At 44.5% G+C, this 24,867-nt stretch overlaps 1 protein-coding gene across 7 annotated transcripts in view; it reads left to right on the top strand.

The window, feature by feature from the left end:
• DHRSX (dehydrogenase/reductase X-linked) overlaps positions 1-24,867 on the top strand; it is a 139,795-nt gene that overhangs the window by 95,128 nt on the left and 19,800 nt on the right. For 5 of the 7 annotated variants that reach the window (XM_064143003.1, XM_064143004.1, XM_064143001.1 and 2 more), the window contains 2 exons: positions 6,411-6,618; positions 19,155-19,362. In XM_064143003.1, coding sequence (XP_063999073.1) covers positions 6,411-6,618; positions 19,155-19,362 — 416 coding nt within the window. Of the gene's footprint in view, positions 1-6,410; positions 6,619-19,154; positions 19,363-22,905; positions 23,062-24,867 lie in introns of all 7 variants that reach the window. The other 2 variants (XR_010302285.1, XR_010302286.1) reach the window with 1 other exon arrangement.

The raw sequence follows: 24,867 nt of genomic DNA, 5'->3' as shown, positions 1-24,867 counted from the left end.
TTGGAGGTCTCTTTCAACCTGCTTGATTCTATGATTCTATTTTAGCATAAAAAATAAAACTTCAGTTATGAGGCATATTGTCTTTAACTGATACATTTTCCAAGGAACTAGTCTGTCCTTTCTGTGTTCTCTCTCTGGCAGCGTGACATTGAATCACAAAGTGAGCATGTTCTTAAGGAGGTACTGCAGCCAGCTCAGTGTTGTGCTGAATACACTGGGATTTGGTTGTTGTTCTTGCAGTCCTTGCATGTGGATTGTCTGTGAGTTTTCAAGTGGTTTCAGTAAAATGCTGATAAACAAAAAGCTTGTCTTTGCTGGGAAGATGTTTGGTTTTATCCTCTTTGGCACAGCTAATAAAGTCCACTTCTCCCCTGTGTGCATGTGTGATGGTTTGGGTGTTCTCTGCCCCGCCACACTTTGGAAATCACCCAGACTGGACTCAGCTGGCTCTGGAAATAGAATGAAGCTTATTATTTATGGCTTAGCAGAATATACAAGCAGATATTTACAGTATATACACAAATATACAAAGAGATTTTAAATCTTTCTTTTGTAGTGAGATTGGGAGAACTGTCTTAAAAAACCTCCAAGAAGCTCACTGTGACTAAATCTCAGTGAGTAAAATACTTACTTTTTAAAAGATCTTAAAACATATTTTATATTGGAGCTGAAGGATGTCTTTGCAGGGGGAGGTACAGGAATTGCAGCAGTGTTTGCCATAATCTGCAGGGCATGGTACAATATCTCCTGTATAATCCAACAAAGATTCTGTATACCACCTTGGTAAGGTTTACAAATGCTCTAAACGGTTTTGTTTCTACTGTGTGCAGTGGCACTTCTATTAGTTTCTTAAAGTCACACAAGACTCATTCATTCATTTAGTGGGGACAGTCTCAAGTTGTGCTGGGGGAAGTCTAGGCTGGATGTTAGGAGGAAGTTGTTGCCAGAGAGAGTGATTGGCATTGGAATGGGCTGCCCAGGGAGGTGGTGGAGTCACCATCCCTGGAGGTGTTGAAGCAAAGCCTGGCTGAGGCACTTAGTGCCATGGTCTGGTTGATTGGACAGGGCTGAGTGCTAGGTTGGGCTGGATGATCTTGGAGGTCTCTTCCAACCTGGTTGATTCTGTGATAGTTGTATCTGTATGTGTTGTATGTATTTTGTTTGTAAATTGTACCAAGCTGTAAATACAGCTTCACTCCTTAGCTTCCAGCTGACTGAGTTAGTCTGGTTCATTCCTAGCTGTGTGCTGGGACTGGGGAGGAGGGAAACTCTCAGACCTGCACATAATGCCACACCGATACTGGTGACAAACATGAAATAAAACCTGGAAACAATCCACCTAACTCAAAGGGGAAAATGTGTAAGGAAGCTGAATCAGGACTGAGGTGTTTGATATTCATGGTCCATGTCTTGCCACTTCAGTTTCACATACACTCTGAACAATCTGGTGAGACTACTGATAATTGAAATCAGAAGCATGAATTGTGTGGATTCCAAACCAGAAGCATAAGAAAACTCATTCTTAGTTTGCAGTGAAGAGGTAAGGTAAACCAGCCAAGCTTTTTCTTTTAATGTTTCAAATAATAGTGGATGAATTGAAAAAATTAAAACCAGAAGCAGCTTTCATTCTTTCAGGTCCCATTTGAGGCTCTTGTCTAAGGATGATGATGGTGATGATGTTTCTGGACAGAAGAAAATCAATAGCTTGCCACTTCTAGTATCTACTGAATGTTAGGTAGTTAATAATCATAGAATCATAGAATCAAGCAGGTGGGAAGAGAGCTCCAAGCTCATCCAGTCCAACCTATCTCCCAGCCCTGTCCAATCAACTAGACCCTGGCACTAAGTGCCTCAGCCAGGCTTTTTTTGAACCCCTCCTCTTTTAACACAGAGGATATTTTGTCAGTCACTGCATTGCCCCCTTCAGCAGATCAATTAAACGATGTGCTTTAGCCAGCATTATTTGCTCAAATACATGTCTTCATGATGCCCTTTGTTCTGGGCATAATGTAATCAGCTTTGATTACAGATATTGCTGTCACCTGTTATGCTTGTCATTGATTAATCAGTCACCATTTAATTCTTTTCCCATTGTAGCACATCAGCTGTGTTGCCGCCAGGTGATGCCAGTTTCTATTAGCTGGCTATCGCAGTCTCCTCCCAGCCCAGGTGTGGCCACTTTGCCCTCCCTGCCCACTCCCCTTTATATTCAGCCCCAGGGGAGCTGGAAGCCTCCAGTTCGGCCCATTGCGGGCCAAGGGATCCTCCGCCTGGCGTCCCTGGTGAGTGCCCATGGTGTGCACCGGGTGAATTGGTGGAGGATTTCAAAGGCCGGGGGGCCTCGTTGGCCCCCCGGCTGTTAGGGTTAGGCTCAGCAACCATTGCAACATCCACCTTTGTTATGCACTGGTGCTGGGTGTGTGTCTTTGCTGGAGCTGATTTCTTTTGTAGGGTATTTCAGCTCTTTGAGGCTCTTGCCTCTAATTGCTCCTCATGTCTAGCCTAAGCCTCCCCTGAGGCAACCTGAGGCCATCTCCTCTTGTCAAGCCACTTAGAAACATAGAATCAGTCAGGGTTGAAAGGCACCACAAGCATCGTTCAGTTTCAAACATCCCTGCCATGGACAGGGATACCTCACACTAGAGCGGGCTTGGGTCTTGAGAGCTCTGTGTTTGTGACTGTTTGTTGAGTCCTCTGGTGTGTGAGTGCAGGCTAAGATGCAGTAGGTATCTTCAGATGTGCAGAACATACCCCAGTGGCTGGTAGACAGAGCTGCCACTGAGGACATTTGTGCACAAAGAACCACAAGAGCCAGGACCAACATGAAGTAGCTGTGGGAGAAGTTTTCAAACGCTTCACGAGGGAGACATGGAGGCTGTCAGCACTCAGGCCTAGCACCTGGCCCTCCCCTGGGTGGGCATGTAGCCTGCTTGGTGCTCTGTCACCTGGCAGGTCTCCATACAAGGAGCAATAGTCACGTCCAAGAACAGTTGGCCTGCTTGGGTGGCAGTGTGGGCATCCTGAGCTCTGCAAACAGCACGGTGCAGAGAGGGTGCTGAGGTTTCAAGGTGGGCACTGGCTAAGCCATGGCTTCTGAGGAGATAAAGGGGTGGCTGTGTGCTAGTCTGAGCCTAGCTGGGATATTTTAGTGAGAGGAATTAGATGCTAGGCTGTGAAAAGGAAACAGTGGTGATGTCTACTGCACTCATAGGCTTGCTGAGATGTATAAGAACAAGAACATAAACACAGATAATTTAACAGAGAGAGCTTGGTGCTCTGCTTGCAGAGGTTTTGCCTTTTGTCGGAGAGGCAGCCAGGTTCAGTTGCCTGCTGGGTGCTCCTTTGTGTGCTCATTCTCAGGGAACTAAAATGGCTTCTGCTCAAATAAGAGAAACTGCCCTCAGCTGCAAGGTGAGATTTTTTTCATAGCCTTGATATGAACCCACCTCAAAGATGAGAGTCTTAAACAAGGAGAAAACAAAAAGCCTTTAAAGATGTTTAGGACTGATATTATCTGATGAGTTCTTGAGGACAAAAAGGAAATTGTCACAGCAGCAAATGCAAGCAAGATGATTGTGCCTGCTCAAAGACTTAACCACAATTTCTACTTCAAGGAAGCTGCTCAAGAATGAGCAAAATCCTGTTTGGCAATGTGTTTTTTAACAGTTGTGCACTGCATGAGAGGATTTTTTTTCCATCTCCCAACCTGAGCTCAGATCTGCCTTTTGCTTCCAGAATGTGCTGCACAGATGGTGGAGACTAATTGGGGTGGAGGGCAAAACCTCTCTGTTTTCTGGAAATCCCACTCCTCTCTGGAGGTCGAGAGGGCAGTTGCTGTAGCACAGGCATCCTTTGGGCTGCTGGAAGTGGTGGCAGCCTCCTCAGATTGGCCTTCTGGTCGTTATGCAAAGCCGAATGGCTGCAGCAGCCACCTACTGCACCGCTCTCTGAACAAATGCCTCCATCTCTCTGTCTGATTCAGCCAACAAAAGTGTGTGTGTGTGTGTGTGAGTCCTATAGCAAGCCCTGCAGCAGCCTGGAGATACTCAGAAGCAGTATCTGGAGTTCACATTGTACTTGCTGTGCCAGGGCTGTTTTATGTTGGCTGCCTTTTCTTGGGCTTGCATTTTACCAGCGTTGCTGCAAACAGACCTCTGGCAAACTGCTTCCTCTGTTTTCCAAGTGTCAGAGCTTTGGAGGACAGAAGGAGCCTCACAGAGATGCAGACTGTTTTCTCCTACCAGCCCTAGTGCTTGGAGATGCAGCAATGTTCTCATCTGCCCTACAACAGCTCATGCTAAGCTCTGTCTTTACTAGAAGCTGGACTATAGCAGGCTGAAACTTGATCTGAGAGGTTGGGGTTTGTTGCCGTTCTTGCTCTTGCTTTCTTCACTGAAAATGAGCAAGAGTCACAGCAGGGCTTGTCTCAAATTTATGTCTGTTCATAACCTTCATGCCGGTGCTCAGTTCCAGTCACTTTTCTGGGCGGTGTGTGTCACATGTGGAGATTATGAAGGGAGTGAAAAGCTGTTTCCAGGTCCATGGGCTGTTGCACTATGCACCACAGTAAGTGCTGTGGAGGAAAGAGAATACAACAGCACACCCCAATAGATGCCTTCTAATTCGTGCTTTTCTGTCGGTAAAGTTGAGATTGGGCTTGCAGAGAAACCACACCTGGCAGCTGGATCTTCCTGTCGTTGTGTAGGATCTGGGAATGTGGCTGTAGTGACAGAGAAGATCCCAGTCAGAGCTTTTGAATGCTTTTTGTAAGCCCTACCATGCAGGTTTTGTTGTGTTTCTTTCGTTGTGCCATCGGCCAGCATCACTCACGTTCAGTCTTAGGTTCTTTGTATCTGGATACAGTGTGTTACACCCAACTGTTTTGTTTACTGCTGTCTTCTCTCATTCCCTCCTCTTGCACTGCATCTCTTCACCTTTACTTTCTTTTCTGTCATCTGCAGTGTTTTACATTCTTCCACCATTGCTCTTTCCCTGCCTTTCTTGTGTTTTCTCTCCACTGCCTGTATAACACCGGTAGAGACTAGCACTGAAACAGTTCGTGGCCATTTCAAATGCCTGCGTTTTACTCTGGGCTCTGCATGCATACAGGGCCAATGATTTCCTTGTCATTCAGGCCTTCTAAGCTGTAGGCAGCCTGTAGGTGAATCATGCATTGCTCTGAGTGTTGCTGTGCTTAAAACATCCTGAAAGCGTCTCCTCCTCAGCCCAAGTGGCAGTGACAAATCAGGACTTGTGGGTGGTGGAACCCCCCACTGAAGAGGTGCACAGCATGTGCAATTTGTAATGATAATTTAACATGCCATCACCAATGATGTCAAGAAATGAAATGTTAGGGGAGTTTCAGTGGACACATGAAGTAGCACAAAGATTAAGATGACACTGTGTAATCTCTGTAGGCAGAGGTGGCCTTTCTGCTGTATCACATTCATGCATCTTGGAGGAAGGACAAATGGCTTACAACATTCTCCACGAACCATGTTCATCTACATTTAGATGACAAAGGTCAGGTCCACTTGTACAGTAATTAAATGTTAATAAAACAAGAACAACTTATACCATTGAAGTCTACATGATGACTGAGCTGGGTAGCTACCTGCTGCACAGCCTCAATACCTGGTAGCATTTATGCATGAGCTCAGGATTCTCTGCAAGATGCTGAAATCAACATTGCATGTTAGGGATGAGCATACTTATTTTGGGCACTGAGTTTGAAAATTGTGGTTTGTAGAAATACATGCAGAAGTATTGCCAAAATAAGCATTCAGAGCCTCGCTTCAGTATGCAGCTGCTTGTAAGCACAGTAATTGAGATATATTGAGTAAATTTACTGCATCTTTTCTCACCCACAGCAGTGAGATAGAAATTGCAGATTTCAGATGAAGGCTCAACAGATCTTTAAACTCCAGCCAGAACTCAGCAGATAGCTGTCTGGGAGAGCAAATTCGCTGCTTAGCCTGGTCTTGCCTCCACTGCTTTGAGCTCTTTGATGGAGGGAATGTTGTTGGAATCACCCAGCTACCACTTGTTACAGATGGATTAATTACTGTTATGGATCTTCAGCATTGCATTCTGGCATGCTAACAACTGGCTAGCTCAGCTTTTAATGTCTTCAGAAGACTTTTCACAAGCTCACTTATCCTCACAATGCTGCAGGGAGAGAAGGAGAGAGTCAGTCTACCTGTTTTCTGGATAAAAATAATGAAGTGGGGGTTTTGAGATTTTTCTCATCAGGAATCGGTTGGTGTTGGCTTTACCCTTCACTCACTGTTCTAAATCACATATTTACACTCAGCAGCAGGAGAGCCATGCTCCTTCTAGCTTGTTGCTTCTCTGAAATTAATCAACGTATATTGATTAATATCAGTATTCTACTCTACTTTGTCCTCCAGCTGGGGTGATGCTGGTCCCTGAAAGGAAGACAGAGGATGGGTTTGAGGAGCACTTTGGCTTGAACTACTTGGGACACTTCCTGTTGACTAACCTCCTCTTGGACGTGCTGAAGCAATCAGGAACGCACAGTCACAAAGCTAGGATCGTCACCGTCTCATCAGCCACCCATTATGTAGGCAAACTGCACCTGAACGACTTACAAAGCAGGTACCAATCCATTTTTTACATTCCTTGATCTGCAGTAAGGGCCTGCAGGTTAAACTCCATGAATAGTGGGGGAGGTGTGGGGTGTGGTGTCTGTGCTTTTGGTTTAATCAATGGTTATTCTCAAGCAGTTGCTAATATCTTTTAGGCTTGAACGATGATTGCAGCCCTTTGGTCAAAGATACAAATAATTTTTAAGTTTATGAACTGAATTTTATTCTGAACCTTGTACTGTGGTGATGATTGTGGTGCAGAGCCCAGGTCCTGCTGCTTAATCAAGGAGACTCTCAATAACTGGGATGTTTTTAAATGGCTTGGGTGAACGCTAGTAGACTTTGCCCTGAAGAGAATGCAGACATAGACTTTGCCCTCAGATGGGTGCAGACAGACGCCCACGGCTGCTAGCTCCCTGCCTGTTGAGCTGGTGATGCTGACTTGCCTTCGTGGGGCACCACTAGCCCCACCTGCCTGGCTGCCTTGAAGCTTTTCCTAGCCCGCATGTTATCTGCAGCCCTTTCCTTCCAGGCAGCTCTGACTGCTGGCCGGCAGTTGTTGGTACACCATCCACCTGCCTCCCTCAGAGCCCTTCTCCAAGTTTCCCCCACCTGCCTTCCTGTCCTGGCTGTATTCTCACTCCCCTCCGTGTGGTGCTTGCCCTCTCACACATCAGTCTGGTGACCCACTGCGAATGCTGGAGCCCTGACTGTTGCCATCCTCTGCACATCCTTGAGTGCTTGCGGAGATGCAAGGGCATGAGCACCCAGCAAGATAGGTGCAAATGCATGGCTGTATTCTGCAAACTGCTTCTGTTTAGGAAGTGGTGGGTAAATGTCTGTGGGCTATTTCTCATGCTAGGAGACGTCAAGCGGCGTGATGAACGTCTGGCGTCACGCAGGAAGCGTGTAGGGTTGTTCATCCAGGAGTGGGCAGGATAAATGAGATGCATTCCAAACTTCCCTAACGGACTCCCAGAGGATTTCTGCCTGCACAGACCCAGTCTGAGTTTTGCATCATTTCCATGAAGAAATTCTGTCTCAGTCCTTGGATGGAGCCTTCAACAGGCGTTCAGTGGTGCCTGGCCTGAGGCTTCATTCTGAAACAAAGGCTGAAATTAGAGGACTGGGCTGTTTCCACTGCAGACATTTTACATATCAATGCTGCATTAGGCATGTCAAACTTTCTGTTTGACTTCTGATTACATACTAAGGCATCAATTTTATTACAGGCACATTGTTTAAACTCTGCAGGGTAGTCACATTTTAATCTCTTGCTTGTAAAGCAGCCACAGGAAATTATCTTTACTCTTCCTTTGATATATATATTAATTGTTTATGATGGGCATGTGCTGGATGGCACCGAGCAATGGGGCTACGGAGGGAGTGTAATGTAATTAGTATTTCTTGGGGCTAAAATGCAGAATGCAAAATTCAGTGTGGCTGTTCTGTGTCTCTAGATAACAGTAATTTCCTTGATTATAGCAAAGCCTTCTACCGTGCCTCTTTAATTTAGGGTCATCCTTACCAACGATTCATCCCTGTTCACATTTTAAAGGAAGCAGGGGTGTTCCAGCTGAACATCAATGTGACCAGTCTGATGTGAAAAATAATAACACACCAGTGAGATTTACCTGCAGCTTTTGCACCAACCCTGCCCTTTTCATTTCAGCTTTATTGATATAGAAGGAGTCTTAAAGGATGTCTGACTCCGACTGATTCTGCCTGCTCTTTCCCACATGGGTGCTCTGAATCACTTTGGGGCAGCAGTGGTACCTGCTTTGTGGGCACACAGACACACCGGTGACACCCAGAGGAGGCTGTGGACTCAGCTCCAAAGCTTTCCTTGGTTCAGGCACAAAAAAATACTCCTGGCTTTTTTTTTCCTTCTCTTTTGAGCCTAACTGCTGCTAAGGCCTGACTTGGGCAAATAGCTGAGCACTATACACAGGCATTGCCCTCACCACAGGGCCTCAGAGATGCCTTGAGATTCCAAAAACTCTTTCAGAGCTTTAGTGGTACAGTAAAGACACCCATGGTAAACAGGGTGATCTGATAGCATGCCATGAATTGCCACAGTTGCCCAGTATTGCCATCCCTCATTTTTCCTGCTTGCGTGGATGGGAAATCTCTATAAACATTTTATACTGATGTAGCTGGTGACAGAGCCAAGCAGGAAGGAGGCTGGCTGGGCCTGCTCCTTGTGAACAGGGAAGGAATTGTGTCTGATGGAATGGCTGGGGGCTGTATTTGGCACAGCAGTCATAGAATCATAGAATCATATTATCATAGAATCAAGCAGGTTGGAAGAGTCCTCCAAGATCACCCAGCCCTGGCCAGTCAACCAGACCATGGCACTAAGTGCCCCAGCCAGGCTTGGCTTCAGCACCTCCAGGCACAGTGACTCCACCACCTCCCTGGGCAGCCCATTCCAATGCCAATCACTCTCCCTGCCAACAATTTCCTCCTAACATCCAGCCCTGGTACAACTTGAGACTGTGTCCCCTTGCTCTGTTGCTGGCTGCCTGGCAGCAGAGCCCAACCCCACCTGGCTACAGCCTCCCTGCAGGCAGCTGCAGACATCAATGAGCTCTGCCCTGAGCCTCCTCTGCTGCAGGCTGCACACCCCCAGCTCCCTCAGCCTCTCCTCACAGGGCTGTGCTCCAGGCCCCTCACAGATTTGTCGCCCTCCTGTGGACACCTTCCAGTACTGCAACATCTCTCTTGAATGGAGGAGCCCAGAACTGGACACAGCACTCAAGGTGTGGCCTGAGCAGTGCTGAGTGCAGAATAACCTCCCTTGTCCTGCTGGCCACACTACTCCTGAGCCAGCCCAGGAACCTGACCTCTTTTCATATCTGCCTACTCAATTTCTATGTGCAGTTTCATCCTTGCCTGTGTCTTTTGACCTTTTTTGTCTTTTTTGTCTTTTCCTTCTCTATCTCGTAACTTTTCCCTCATTTTTGAGAGTGTCCTACTCCTGCCCACTAGTGCACTTCCTCCTTTCTGTTTATCTTCCTCTTCTCTTCTGCCTCTATCCCTGGTCCTATTTATGTCCTGCAACTGTCATTTCTTCCCCTTCCTACCCATCCTCTTCACACACACCAGAAGAGACACAGCATGGGTCCATCAAGGCAGGACAGAGCTTGTTCCAAACTGACTGCTCGTTTCATGTGTGTTATTGAAAATGCAAATGCACCAAAGCAATGATTCTTCTCCCAGGTTTTTTGCTGAAGGATATATGAAGAACATCAAACACCTTTGTGGTCTTTTAGATCCAGACCATTTTCAACAGCAAACACATGAGTCGACAAGGGGATCCCTTAGGCAAATCATTCTGCTTCATGCCTGCTTTGAGTACAACTGTTTTCAAGGAGGTGAAAGTTTAACAGAAACGTTATCCAGCTGCAAGCATCTCAGCAGTGGTGATCTCAGCAATTTCATGCTGAGGGTAGTACACAGTGCACTCTTAACAGCGTAGCTGGGATGTCATTTCTACCTCTTTTGCTTGCCTTAAGTAATGCTTTGTAAAGTGTGAGCAGGAAGAATATGATCACAAGAGAATATGGCTACCTGCTTTTAGCAAAATCTCAACGAGCATTCTGCCATCCTCTTGGTTGAACAGCACACTGGAGTTCATAGCATGCTCACCAGGCTGGGACAAAGGATGCTTCTTCAAGTACTCTACTTGCCTAAGTAAGAAGGAATTTAAGAAAACAAAAAAATCAAATACCTCATTCCCTTTCCCAGGCTGTAGGTCACACCTGAATGTGCTTCCTTTCCCAGGGGTTGCCATCTCTGTGTGCCCTGTCTTGCTTTTTCTCCATGACTAACAGTTCCTTTCATCATTTTCTCTTTTTGCATGCCAAATGGGCCCTGTAATGCCATGAATCACAGATCTATGAACTCCCCAGCCACAGTAGGACAGCTCCTTTTCTGGTTCATGTCTCCTATGTATTCAGGAACAGTTAGTCACACTTTTTCTGCTCTCTCCTCTGCTCTCCAGCCTCAGAAGGAGTTACTGTGGTTTTTTAACTGTCCAAGCTGGTATAGTCCCCTGATAATTTCTGTATTTTTTCACTGTAGCCCTAGTTCATGAATCACATCAGAGACAATAGAGATTGAATGAAAAGACTTGCAAAAATCCCAGTGCTGGTAAAGGCACAGGTCTCAAATTCTATACATTCTGTTTCATTGTTCTCTTTTTTTAATGCACTATTGCATAAGCAATCCAACATTCCGAAGTCAGAGTTTTAGTCTGCATGCAGTACTGTATCTGTGTTGCAGGCCACAGGTGATCCTTATCCATTCCTGCAACTGCTAGTAGGAAAATCTTAATGACAGCTTAGCCAACTTTGGAAAGCTTTAATTTTACACTTACTGGTGCACTTTCATCCTGTCTGATCAGAATACTCCTAGGGTTCATTGTTTTGCACTGATATCACAAAGGTAATGCCAGATTTTATTCTGTTCCTGGAAATAAATGTTGCTGCTTTGTGTGTCACAATGTTAAATTCATTCATTTTGAAAGGGATGAATGCTCTCAACAAAAGGTTGTTAATAATGGTTAATGATTTAGAAGGATACATTGGTTCTCAACTGGTTCAAAATTGCAACGTGTTGGGAGCTGTGTGATGCATGGGCACTTCTGCTTCTCAGCCTCTCCCTGCACAGTGGAGTGGGAGATGTCAACTCTCTGTGGCACAGGAGAAGAAATGGATTGCACAGACATGCCATTTTCCCAAACACCAACTTGCTTCAGTGGGAATTTGAAAGTTAATAGTCTGCACTCTGGTGACAGACAAGGCAAAAGTGACTTGAGAGTGTGAAAAGAGCTTGTCACCCTTGAGAGGGAAAGGTTAGCTTAACATCTCCCTGTGAGCAAAAGGACTCATTAGGCTGAATCAGTCTTAAAAGCTTTGGATTTCAGGGCTTGGCAAATTATTCAAATCATAGAATGGTCTAGGTTGGAAGGGACTTCTGAAGGTCATCTAGTCCAACCTCTTCTGCAGTAAGCAGGGGCATCTTCAACTAGATCAGGTTTAGCATTCCTCTCCATTGCTTTAACTACCACCATCACAGATTCACAGAATGGTTTGGGTTGGAAGGGACCTTAAAGATCATCTACATCCGACCACCCTGGCATTGGTAGGGACACCTTCCACTGGAACAGATTGCTCAAGACTTCATCCAAACTGACTTTGAATACCTTCAGGGAAGGGGAATCTGTGACCTTCCTGGGCAACACATTCCAGTCTCACCACCCTTAATGTAAAGAACTTTCTAATATCCAGTCTAAATCTATGCTCCTCAAGCTTCAGTCCATTCCCTCTTGTCCTGTCACAAGCCCTTGTAACAAGACTCTTCTCAGCTTTCTTGTAGGACTCTTTCAGGTACTGTAAGGCTGCTATAAGGTCTCCCCAGAACCTTCTTTCCTTCGGGCTGAATGGCCCCAACTCTCACAGCCTGTCTCCATAGGGGCGGTGCTCTGCTGTGTGGCTTCTGTGGACAGAGAGTGATGACACAGCATTTTCTATGCCACGTTTGTAGGTATCTTGGAGGCAAAAGAGTTTTGCAGCCTTGCATGCCCATTCAAGCCATGTTTTCCCTGGTAAGACATGCAAGTCCTTCAGTGTGGTGAACATTCTCACTTACAGAACATTTGGAGCCTGCTCAGCTGCAAGGCTGTGCTACCCTCACATATATAACAGCACATTTCCTGTAGCCTTCTGGAAATCTGCTAAGCACATTGGGTGCACTGTGCTGGATTTGAAGTGGCAGCACTTTGTTATGCATAGGCAGACCCCACGTTTTCACTTCAGTCCCAGAATGAGAAGGCCAGAATCTGCAGCTGATTTGCAAAAAATAGTCTCAAGATATTTTTATCAAAACAGATATAAGATTAGGGATTATCCAAGTTATTACTTGGCCATTTTATGGTCCTGTGGACATTGTGGTAGAAGGGAAGAAACCATAGGAAGACCCCTTCAGCTTGAAAGCTCTATTAAAGGAGAGTTGGGCATCAGGCACAAGGAGAGAGCCCTGAGTTCTCTTCTTGTTACACCCCAAGAGGTAATCTTAGAAGATGTGTGACAGTTCTCAATAACTGAGATCCAGACTATTCAAGAGATAATATGCAAAGCATGAGGCTGTGCTGTTTGCCCATCAATCTAAAGGGTCACAAGGCACACAGTGTAGTTCTTGGAGCCTGGATCTGTTTCTTGGCTGCAGCAATGCAAAGAAACTTGCTTGCTTCTATTTATTTACTCACTTTTTTGACGAAGATTTTTAATTGAAGAAAGGGATACCATTATGCTCAAACACCACTTCAGATATTAGCAAGTACTTCACATGGCATCATATGAACCAGCTCTAGAAAAATGATGCTTCAGAAGAGGCAATTTATGTAATTCTTTATATGGAGATATATTTCCTCGGAAAATAGAATTGCAGTAATTACAGCTTGAACTTGCCATCAATATTGAAAGTCATCAGAAACATTTGCAATTAACACCAATTGTACACAAACATAAAAAGCAGACATTTTTCCAAGGATACTGATTCTGATGAGCCCAGCTTTGCATCCTTGGTTCATGCATTGCAAACTGTGCTGAGCACGCAGCAATGGAGCTGCACGCAGCAAGGCGATCTGTAGAGTGGGAAGCTCTTAACATCTCACCTGCCATTAGAGGGAGGGATCAGCCAAGTCAGAAGTGTTGCATTGATTCCATCTGGGTGACAGTAATGCTCGGGATGGCAAGCCCCTGTTCAGTTTGCCTGTCAGAACTATTTTCATTATAAAGCCATTCCAAGTTCCTTCCCTAAATGTAGTTCTTCAAAGACAGTTAAGGTTTGTTCACTCTCTGCATTTCCTCCAAGCTAGTCACTGAATGCTTTGTATTTGTACAGTGAAGTGCTGAAAGTTGGAAAACATGGCTTTAAAAAATCCCCAAACACAGCCTAGCCCTAGCTTCCAGCTAGTGCCTCCCACTGAACTGAAGGTTAAGCACAAGGCAGGAGTCACTGATATGCAGAGAATTCAGCTACTGAGATCATCACTGCTGATTTTCTTCTTAGAGAAACAGCTCCCAGTTCTCGACTTCTATCCTTACACCTCTGATTTTGAGAGAAAAATGGGGGTGCTGGTAGATAGTAGCTGAAGATGAGGCAGCAGTGTGCCCAGGTAGTCAAGAGAGCCAATGGCATCCTGGCCTGTATCAGGAGCAGTGTAGCCAGTAGGACAAGGGAGGTTGTTCTGCTCCTGTACTCAACACTGCTCAGGCCACACCTTGAGTACTGTGTCCAGTTCAGGGCCCCTCAATTCAAGAGAGATGTTGAGGTGCTGGAAGGTGTCCAGAGAGGGGCAACAAGGCTGGTGAAGGGCCTGGAGCACAGCCCTGTGAGGAGAGACTGAGGGAGCTGGGGGTGTGCAGCCTGCAGCAGAGGAGGCTCAGGGCTGACCTCATTGCTGTCTACAACTACCTGAAGGGAGGTTGTGGCCAGGTGAGGGTTGCTCTCTTCTCCCAGGTAAGCAGCAACAGAACAAGGGGACACAGTCTCAAGTTGTGGCAGGGGAGGTCTAGGCTGGATGTTAGGAGGAAGTTGTTGTCAGAGAGAGTGATTGGCATTGGAATGGGCTGCCCAGGGAGGTGGTGGAGTCACTGTGCCTGGAGGTGTTGAAGCAAAGCCTGGCTGGGGCACTTAGTGCCATGGTCTGGTTGATTGGCTAGGGCTGGGTGCTAGGTTGGCCTGGATGATCTTGGAGGTCTCTTCCGACCTGGCTGATTCTGTGATTCTATTTCAAGGACATGGAATAAATGTACATGAAAGAGTGTAGCTGTTCAGGGCACACCTGAAATTCCCAGGCGTGTACGTGGAATGGGTGGCTATGGAGTAGTTCACAGTGCTAGTTGGTAACAGGACAGCTGCTATACAAAGCATAGCTGTAACAGCATCTGATTAAGCAAGTAAGATAACACTTCAGATTTCACTTTTGTTGTACTAATGCATATGCTTTTTGATTTCAACTGGCAACCTGCTGGTTTCCAGTGGTAACAGGTGTGTTCTGATTTCTCCAGTTCTGTCTTTTCTCAGTTTCCTTTTTGTGTGTGTGCATTGAGGGAAAACCACAATTGACAAGACTCAGCCAAACACATGCATGAGATAAATATATATAGTAGTGTCAGGAAGTCCATTTAAATCTAATAACATTTAAGACTCAGGTTTTGGTTTAACATAGGAAAAAGAAAGAAGCTGCTTATGAGAACCAGAATAAACATACCTATATTCTGCAATATATTTCTATAGCTGCTTCAAAATAAACTGCAAAATCAATCAACAATATTGAAAAATCTTGTGCTGCATCCCTGTGAGAAAGAAAATTTGAGTCTGCAAAAGCTTTGTGTTTAATAATAGTATTTTATGGTCTTGGCTAAGCAGTGGTGATGATGCATTGTGAGAGTAATACATAAATCATTAAGAAACTTTAGTCATTTTAATGCATCAAGTCTGTGTTTTGCTTAATTCACTGTTTCATCCTGAGGCATGTATTGAAATTGTGCATGGCCTTTCATTAAAAACCCCAGCACATCCCCCTTGTTTTGCATCACTTGTCTTTTCATGAGCAACATAGCAGTTGGGTTGTTCTGCAGCTTGATCCGGGTGCACTCTGCCCTCTGGGCAAATTAACCTACTGGAAATTGGGGAGCGTGGTGATGGGTGAGGGGAGGATGACATGCACAAGACAAATGCAGTGTGAAAGAGGTCCACATCAGGAGAGCTTCACTGCTGGCACCAGCCATGTTAATTGTGGCTGTGTGTCAGCCAGCATAGTCACCAGTCCTCTGAGTCCTTTTGCTGATGCAAGATGTGATGGGGAAGGGGAAGCGTGCCATCACTGCACCCTTCTCTTAGCCTGTACCCGCTGCCTCTGCTGATGTGCATCATGCAAAACCAACCATTAATGAAAGAGAAAGAGCCCAGAGCAGCACAAGAGCCTGTGCACAGAAGATGTGGAGCAAGTGGTCTGCACTGAGTAGCAATTCTGTTTCCCCTGTTGCTCTCTGGGTACCCTGAGCCTTTCACTGTACATGATCTCACTGGACTGAGGTATAAAACTTGCCATATTTTCCCCCTTTTTTTTACTTAATGCAGATAAAGAACCAGATCTGGCCTTATTCTTCTAGTCTCTGACATGAGTGATTTGCCATTGGAATGGGCTGCCCAGGGAGGTGGTGGAGTCACCATCCTTGGAGGTGTTCAAGAAAAGCCTGGCTGAGGCACTTAGTGCCATGGTCTGGTTGGCTGGATAGGGCTGGGTGCTAGGTTGGACTGGATGATCCTGGAAGTCTCTTCCAACCTGGTTGATTCTATGATTCTATGACCTAAATGGGAGAGTTCTACAGAACACAGACCAGCTAAAGCCAGACAGATAAGAAACCAGAATGAGACTGGCTGCCAAGGGAGGTGCTGAACATGGATCCAGTTTTCAAATGTGAATAGAAGCTGAGACTATATCCAGGTTGGATGGAGCTTTGAGCAACCTGATCTACTGAAAGATGTCCCCATTCATAGAAGGGGGGTGGACTAGATGATCTGTAAAGGTCTCTTCCAGCCCCAAACATTCTCTAATTCGACATGTATCTTGATATAGGTACAGGATCTCATGTTCTCCTATTTTTCCTGATGCATGAAGTCAAGACTGGATATAATTAAATCATGTAACCAGCACTGGTTTGGGTTTGGGTTTGTTTTTCTAATGTGGCATTTAAACAACATGATTCTAACCAGATGGGATCTCACAAATAGAACAGTTGATCAGCAAAAATCCACATCAGTTCTGCGTCACAGGTTATTCCTCTCTTGTACAGTCCATTGATGTAAGATCCCTGGAAAGCAAAAAGCACACACAGAAAACATGGAAATAGGGCAGGTAATCATTGCAAGGGTTATTCCACAAGTGTCTGCTCTGTGTATCCAACTTTCTGTCTTTTGTACCTATAGTATGTTATTGGAGCCTGATTCCTCGCTGCCTTGCAAGTCTTATTCATCTCTGTGCTGTGATATAAAAGGCTTCCTCACTCATTGGATAGCTTTTTATATCTTCCCAGCACTCATGTTCCTCTGACATAGATATCTATGCAAAATAGAAGGCTTTTGAGGATCTGGCCCTTGTAGTTTGTGCTCCATTGCCACAAGGTGAGTCGAAACATCACTCACACAGGATGTGGGAAAGGGAAGTCATGGGGAGCTTTCCCTGTCCCTCTGCCTGGCATACGAAGGTTACTGAAGGCCAGACTAGATCCAGGCAGAACAAGTCAGAGTAGTCCCCAGCCTGCTTCCCTGCAAGCCACTTGCCAGACGAGATCACTCTAAATGAACTCAGGAAGCTTGTCCCGTGCCCCAGCTTGCATTCTCCACCAGTGGGGGAATGCTGGCACTGATGGCAACGTGCCAGGCTTGGCTGCCAGCTGGCTGCTGGAGGCAGCTTCAGATGAGTGCTTCTTCCCATGGGTGGCTTGAGCTCTGCCTTGCATGACTGCACAGGGGAAGCTTGTAGCAGCTGAGGATCTGGTCCTTCAAGTTAAAAGGGGTGAAATATGCATGAAGCATAAGGTGACATTTTGAGTGTCTCAGATCAGAGCACGGATGTTACTGAATTTCAAATGGAACTGCAATTTCCTGACTAATGCCAAGTCACTTTGATATTCATGCAGTGATTGTTCTTTACTCTTAAAATAGGCCATTCTGTCCTGAGGCACAGGTGATATCTTTATGATGATGGAGCTACTTTATCCAGCATATTACAATTCAGGTCATTGGTTGGTGTGAGGGCTGTTTATTATCTGCTGTCCTTTTTTATTCTCTGTCAGTTTATATAGAGCTTTTGTAGTCTGTTTCTTTGTTATTTGCTTGAACAAGGGAAAAGCAGTGGAAAAAAATGAGTGAAAAAGAAAAAAAATAAGAGATGCAATGGAGATTTGGTGATCTTGTCTTTTCCTTCTGTACCTGAACTGTACTGTGTGCCATTGTGGCCTCAAGTTGAGTCCATTCAGATAACACAAGCAGCTCGATTGCTTTGGTAACTTTATATGTCTGCAGAGAAGTCAGCTGGGTTGTTAGCATCCAGAGCTCTCTGTAGTGAAGTTTACAGGATATTATAAATAAGATATTCAATGAGAATGAGATAGCAAAAAGAACCCTGAGATGTATTTACTATTCATTCAAAATGAAAACCTTTCATGTAGTAGCAACCAGGAAAAAAACCCCAAAGACAGCAGAGTAGGAACATCCCCAGCCTGGGCATTTGATGCACAAAGAGTGAAAGCATAGAAGATGGAGCTATAGCTGCAACTGTCACAAAGGCATGACAGCAACTGAGGGAAAGGAGAGAGCTGGGAAAGAGATCTCCTTCTGGGTGGGTGCCCTAGCCCCTGGCTCCACATCTGCAGCGACGGCAAGCAGTGCCCCAGGCTCTGGCAGAAGCCAAGGAGATGGATCCCAGAGCTGTTCTGCAGCCACCCGGATCCCATTGCTTTAGGCTGCTGCCTACTTTGCCTGTGAGCTGTCTGTAATGCCAGGAATTATCTTTAGTTCTGCTAAGCACAAAAGAGGTTAGATGAGAGGCTGCAACGATCACAAGAGTTTCATGGAACAGGAAAGTAATGCTGAGGCTCAGTTGGGAGGAGCATTTTGAGTGACATACCTGCTAATTTGCCTGGAACTAATCTGCTTATGGAAAAAACTGCTGCTGCTGCTGCCTGCGGTGAAACCAAACTAATCAGCAGTTCCTAGAAAGTTTCACTTGAAAGGAAGGCAGATTCAGCATCCAGGTGACCAAGGTGCACAAGAGTCTCAACAGGTAGTGTTTTGCTGCTAAGTCCCAACATTTTTGTGCCTTTGTCACACCTGTTTGGCACAGACTCAGCCATCTGTCTCAGTTCTAGAGGCTGTACATGGCATAACTGTGGTTACACTTGCAGCCGCTCTTCTTGTCCTGTCCTTATTCATCTCTTTAGCTGTGCATATCTGGTGTGTCACTGGTGCAGGTGCAATGCCTGCCTTACTCATCTGGGCTTTCATCAGAAACTAGTGGGTCCTGCTGCAATACAAATAATAATAACAACCAGGAGGAGTGTGATCAGACACGAACTTACTGGGTGGGGACAGGGTACGCGTGTGTGGGAAGAGGGCAGTGATGAGGAAGGGAAGAGTCGTTCGAGAGCCTCTAGCTGGTGATATCCCAGAGATAGGTCGCTCAGAATTTCTGTTTCACGTAGTTTGACACGGAAATTCTGACAGGCACTGTGTACTTTCATTGTTTTTCACATTTCCCCCACCATAAGTCAGACTTGGTGCCAGATGGCATAATCACCAGAACCCCAGCAAGGAACGTACCTGCCAGCGATAAGCTGTTTCTTCTGGCGACTCAGCGTATCGCTGTTTGATTGATGGATATTGCAAAGTATACTTGATGTTTGTGCAACACTGGCTGACTTCTGGTTATTTTAAAGTGCATCTCCTTCTCTCTTTCTGTCTCATATACAGATGTTCATATTCACCCCATGGAGCCTATGCCCAAAGCAAACTTGCCCTTGTGTTATTTACCTATCAATTACAGCATCTTCTGACTGCGAATGGAAGCCATGTGACTGCTAATGTAGTAGACCCCGGAGTAGTGAATACTGATCTCTACAAACATGTCTGTTGGGTTGTAAAAGTGGTCAAATGGATGACAGCCTGGCTGCTTTTCAAGGTAGGCAGTATTTTAAGATAATGTTGCTGTGCCCCTTATTGTGAGAGCTGTAGGCAGTACAGAGCTCAAAGTGGTTTGGAACTGATCATAAGATATGGCACTTACTGCACACATGTGTCATCCTGACAAGGAACTAGAATATGTAAAGTGTTCCTTGGAAATGTCTTGTATGTCCTCTTAATGAGCAGCAGACAAGATCTGGCATGGTCTACATGTACACAACACATTATAGAGAAGAGGGGGAAAGGAGCAAGGAAGCTGAACAAAAAATAGTGGCTGGAAGTGGCTGTGGAAGGCTCTGGAAGGTGGAACAGTGTTCATTTGGTTTTTTCATGCTAACATGTAGCTGTGATGGTACATGATAGAATTTCTATCACCTATTCCTGGTCTGGATTAGGAAAATTAAACCCAGTTAATTTCAGTAACATTTTGTAGTCATCTAAGTAGATCAGTCTGAAACCAGTTTAGTTGTGTAGGTGCAACAGTTAATTTCAATACTTTTTTGTAGTCATGTAAGTAGATCCATCTGAAACCAGTTTAGTTGTGTAGGTGCAACAGTTAATTTCAGTACCATTTTGTGTAGGTGCAACAGTTAATTTCAGTACCATTTTGTAGTCATGTAAGTAGATCAGTCTGAAACCAGTTCAGTGATGTAGGTGCAACAGTTAATTTCAGTACCATTTTGTAGTCATGTAAGTAGATCAGTCTGAAACCAGTTCAGTGATGTAGGTGCAACAGTTAATTTCAGTACCTTTTTGTAGTCATGTAAATAGATCCGCAGACTTCTTAGTCACAGTTCTGACTTCTCTGTGCTTATTGCTTGTTGCTTAAGATATGTTTATGTATCTGGGATTGAATTAGTCTTCTTTTCTCACATTGAAAAGCACTTAATCACATGGATATGTGCTGTTCAGCTCTGGCAGAACTGCATCACAAGAAGACTTTTAGCCCTGCAGCAAGGTCATGTTGAAAGCCTGCTTGGTGATTTCAGTAGCACCATAGTGTTGTAGTATACAGCGCCAAAGCCTGGGTGGGTCTTCTGTTTGTCTCATGCACTAGGGTAGATTTATCCTGAGAAAAGCCAGAAAACAAGTACAAGAAAATTAAGTAATCTTATAATGTTAACTTACAGTTGATATTATGGCATTATTTTCCCCTGGAATTTCATTCCTGAGTGCACATATATGAATTTTCCTTCTTGGGCTACAGCAGTACTGCAGTGAAAATGAAGTGATAGCTCTCTAATCATATTGGCTCAACTAACTTTTAGCACCCTTAAGTATTCCAGAGGGGTTTCTAAATGCATAAAGGAAATTGCTTCACCCATTGCAACCTAGCACTCCTGAGAGCCAACACAGCTCAGATAGCTCCAGTGAGGAAATAAATCACAGGTTTATCACATTGCACTCCCTCAGGAGAGGTTCAACATGTTGTTTGGTGTAAGCCATAAATATGGTGGCAGAGCCTCCACTTTCTTTAAATGTAGTTCTGCAAGCACTGCTCCCAGTTGCATTCAAGTCAAACACCTCCTAGGGATTGCAGCCTGGCCCCCAACCTTTCTGGGCTGCTTGTATTTGAGGTGGCTCAGTGTGGCAGACAGGGCTGTCAGCTCAACATCCACCACAGAGCTGCTTAAAGATATTTTACATACTTAAACAAACTTATGTGAAAATGTACATATCATTTACTCTAAGTATTACAGTATCACAGTATCACAGTATCACCAAGGTTGGAAGAGACCTCACAGATCATCAAGTCCAACCCTTTACCACAGTGCCCAAGGCTAGACCATGGCACCAAGTGCCACATCCAACTTGAGTCTCTTGTAGATGTGAATCATTGTCTTCTGGTCTTCATACCTAGCTCAGGAAAATGTCTGCTGAATCCATTTGTGGATTTGGGTTGTTTTTTTCCTCCCTTGACAAGCTGCAGTGAGAGGCACCTCTGTAGAAATAAGATAGGCCAAGCTAAAGGGTCCAATGACAGTGATAAAATGTGTGAAATGAATGCCTGCCCTTTAGAAGTGATGGTTTCATTGTTTTTAAGCTAGACTCTTTCTCAGCAAAGTTATTGTGTGCTGGGGTATTTGTTCTTTAAATTTCCCTTTTGCAAATGTTTTCCCTACATTTGTAATAAAAAAGGAATGCACCTGTCACACACAAGAGAGAAATCAGGTTTATTCCCCAAAAATTAACTTGGTATCTACCCCTGTGACTTCTCAGTAAATAAAAGCTGATGAGCTGTCACAGTCCTATGCAGGAGTGCAGTGAAATATATCATCCCTTAGGAATTTTTCACATGAAATGAACTTCTCTTTAAAGAGATAAAGCCCTAACTAGTAAACAATAACTAATTAATAAGATGATCATAGTCTAAAAAGACATTAGATGGGTGCCAAATTGCAGCTTAGCCGGCTGTGTAATAGTTGTAGTGATGGGTACCATCCAAGCTGGAATGTACCATTTTCCTCTCAAGTATTTCTGATACAGATCCTGAATATTCATTCTTAAACCATATGGCCTCTGCTTGTGATACAATTAAAATGCCTTAGAGCAAAAAACCAAACATGTTGACTCTGATTAATGGCCAGTGGCAGGGACTGTTCTGCTTCGTGTGACTTCATTATGCCACTGAAGTAGAGGCATTGCATAGCAGTGTGGTAAACTTCCCCAGCACGCTCTCTGTGATGAGCTTGGTGAACATGTCATTATGGGATCTAGTGTATTTGCTCCTTTCATCCCAGACTGGTATTGAGGAAGGCAGCGTGCCAGGAAAACTGTGCATCAGATCTTGTCTCAGCTGTCATCTCCAAAAACATAGTGTTACCTAAGTGATTATTGACTGACAAACTGAAAATGAGTAGGATCAGTGACCCCATCCAGCCTGTAAAAGTGAAAGGCTTCAGGAATATGGTCTAGAAGTCAGCCAATATAAACTAGTTTACTTCTTTCAGCCTTCAAAATAGGCTTAACCTGAGTGTAATTTCCCCAAAACATATTTAAAGAAACGCTTCCAGTCTGAAAAAGCTGCTGGAAAGCAGGGTCTAGAGAACCTGGATCATCCTTTATGCCAGAGGACACAGTCACGCAGGTCTTATTGCAGCATTTCTTATCCAAACTGTCCCTTTGGCACTGTGTGTGTAGAAATTCCATTTCATATCCCCCTGAAGGTGTCAGAAGACAAACACATCAGCACACAATAATGCCAGCTGGAGAGAATGAGATAATTGAATTCTACAGCTGAAAGCAGCAATTCATCAGCATGAACATCTTCTGTCCACCTGAGTCCTCACATAAAGCTAGTCTGGAACTTTCTCACAGAATGAAAAGTGCTTGCAGTTAACATGTCATTGGCTGCTAATTTTTACAAAGGAGTTTTCAGCTCAAAAGCAAAATTCTGTCTGAAATTAGGGAGGAGGAAACGGTTCAGTAACTCTGGTCTATTGAAAAGCCACATTGCTGCACACATTGGTACAGAGATTTAAGTTTCAGAGCCATAGGGCTTTTTTTTTGTTTGCCAGCTAATAAATGTTTGTTTTTACAGCCATAGAATGATTCTAGGAGGAAAAACGGAGGGACTCACCTGAGAAGGCTCATGAGCAATCTGCCTTTGAGCTCTCAGATTTTGGAGATCTGAGTTTTTTTCCTCACACGTGAATCCCTGGCTTTGAGTGGGTGTCCAGGTCTTACCTGTTACAGGGTATGTGGATGCAGCTTGGCTGTTTTATTTGCTCTGATATTGGTTAAAATGACTTGAGCAGAGAGTCTTCTATGTTTGTCCTAGTTAGGATCAAATGCCTCTAACATATGCTGGTTCTCTGTGCACATCCAAACAGCATCAGACCATAGTCTCCACTGAAGCCCTTGTTCCCATGTGTACTAAGATGTAATTATTTTTGTGCATGCTTTCTCAGGTCTAGGTAGTTGAAATGTTTCCTATAAGAGACATATTGAGAGCTGCTGGAGAATGTTTGATAGTAGGGAAGCAAAGGATTTGTTCTGTGTGCCTCGATGTATGGCACACAAAGGGGTAAGGATGCTGTGTGGGACAGTGCAAAATGGGTGGGACTGTGTTGGAGCCCACTAGAGGAAGCCAAGGCGGTTGAAGTTCTTGTTTGCAACTCTTACTTGGAGTAGCTGCTGGCACGATCTATTCCCAAACCACAGCCAGGCTTCTTCGTGGAGGATCTCATTGGAACAGGCCAAAGCACAGCCATGGAGCAAGTGGAAAATCAAGCAGTGTGTGCAGTCAGTGGTGCATCTTGCGCCATGTTCTGCAGCTGTAGCTGTTTGATTGACAAGAAAAGCACATCTCTTTTTTCGCTCTTTGCTTTTTCTTCCCCTCGGCAGTAGGAAATGAGAAGGCTATCTTCTGTCTTTCATGAGAGTTCACAGGACATGAAAACTGTCTTCATGTCTAAGACTGCCTGCAAGATTGACCCTTGTTAGCCTGGAAATGAGCTAAACCTGTGCTGTGCACTACATAAAAGCCTGTACTTGCCCTATGTGGACTTGTTTTGGAGCAACATTTTTGATTGGCAAGTCACTGAAACGTGACATCATATTGCTGTCAGGTCAGGAGCGTAATGAAAACAGGTATTTGTGCTGTGTAAGAGAGGATTTATCCCTAACTCATGTCTGGCAGGTTGTTGATTTAACTTGACATCTCAGGTAGATTCTCTCTGGAGATAGCTGAATTTGTATACAAAAGAGTGGCAGAAAAAGAGTTTGTGTGTTGCTGTGATGCAGAGAGAGTAAGTAAAGAGTTAAGAAGTTGTGAAAATATATAAGCCTAATCAGTGTTAGCAAATCAGCACCTATCATCCTGTAATCTGAAACTACTTTCATATTCAGAACCCACAGAGTTAGGAAAGATTATTTCCCATCAGTCAGCTTAGTCCTTGCTAACATTTGCCAGCAATACTTCCCTATTTACTTGGTTAACACCTTGGTGTGGTCACCTGTTCCCACTCAGGCTTGTTGAAAAGAATGGAAATACAGAAGAGGAAGAGAATTTGCTGTGGACCAGACACATGCCAGGGACTTGGGACTGATTCCTGGCACTTTAATTGATTGTGTCTAATGTATGTATATATGGGCAGTTTGGCCACCAGCTGTGGTGTGCATTATAGACCAATTCATATTTCTCTAGGAATGACCTATTTAAATGAGTAAAGCTTCTGTAACAAAACAGCTGATGGAATTTGTATTGCAGAGTCCCATCACTCACGACAGAAAGAATAAATTTAGGAGGCTTTGGAGATTTACAGGCACTCCTTTCTCCCTCTCTGAAAGTCCTTAATTTACCAGTAATCCAAGGAAACTGAAAAGCCTTTTAATCTGAATTAAGGAAGCTCTTCCATGAACAACATGAACACACTTTGTAATGGTTCTTCTGAGCTTTTAAAGATCAACAGAAAACGCCAAGTGCTGAAAAGTTTCCACCAGAAGTCACTAGAATAACTGGATTTAGTAGTGGCTACAACAGTCAGGTTGGCCAGACCCA

This window comes from Pogoniulus pusillus, chromosome 5, assembly GCF_015220805.1.
Source record: "Pogoniulus pusillus isolate bPogPus1 chromosome 5, bPogPus1.pri, whole genome shotgun sequence".
Classification (NCBI taxonomy): domain Eukaryota; kingdom Metazoa; phylum Chordata; class Aves; order Piciformes; family Lybiidae; genus Pogoniulus; species Pogoniulus pusillus.
This window is presented reverse-complemented; position numbering and strand designations above follow the sequence as displayed.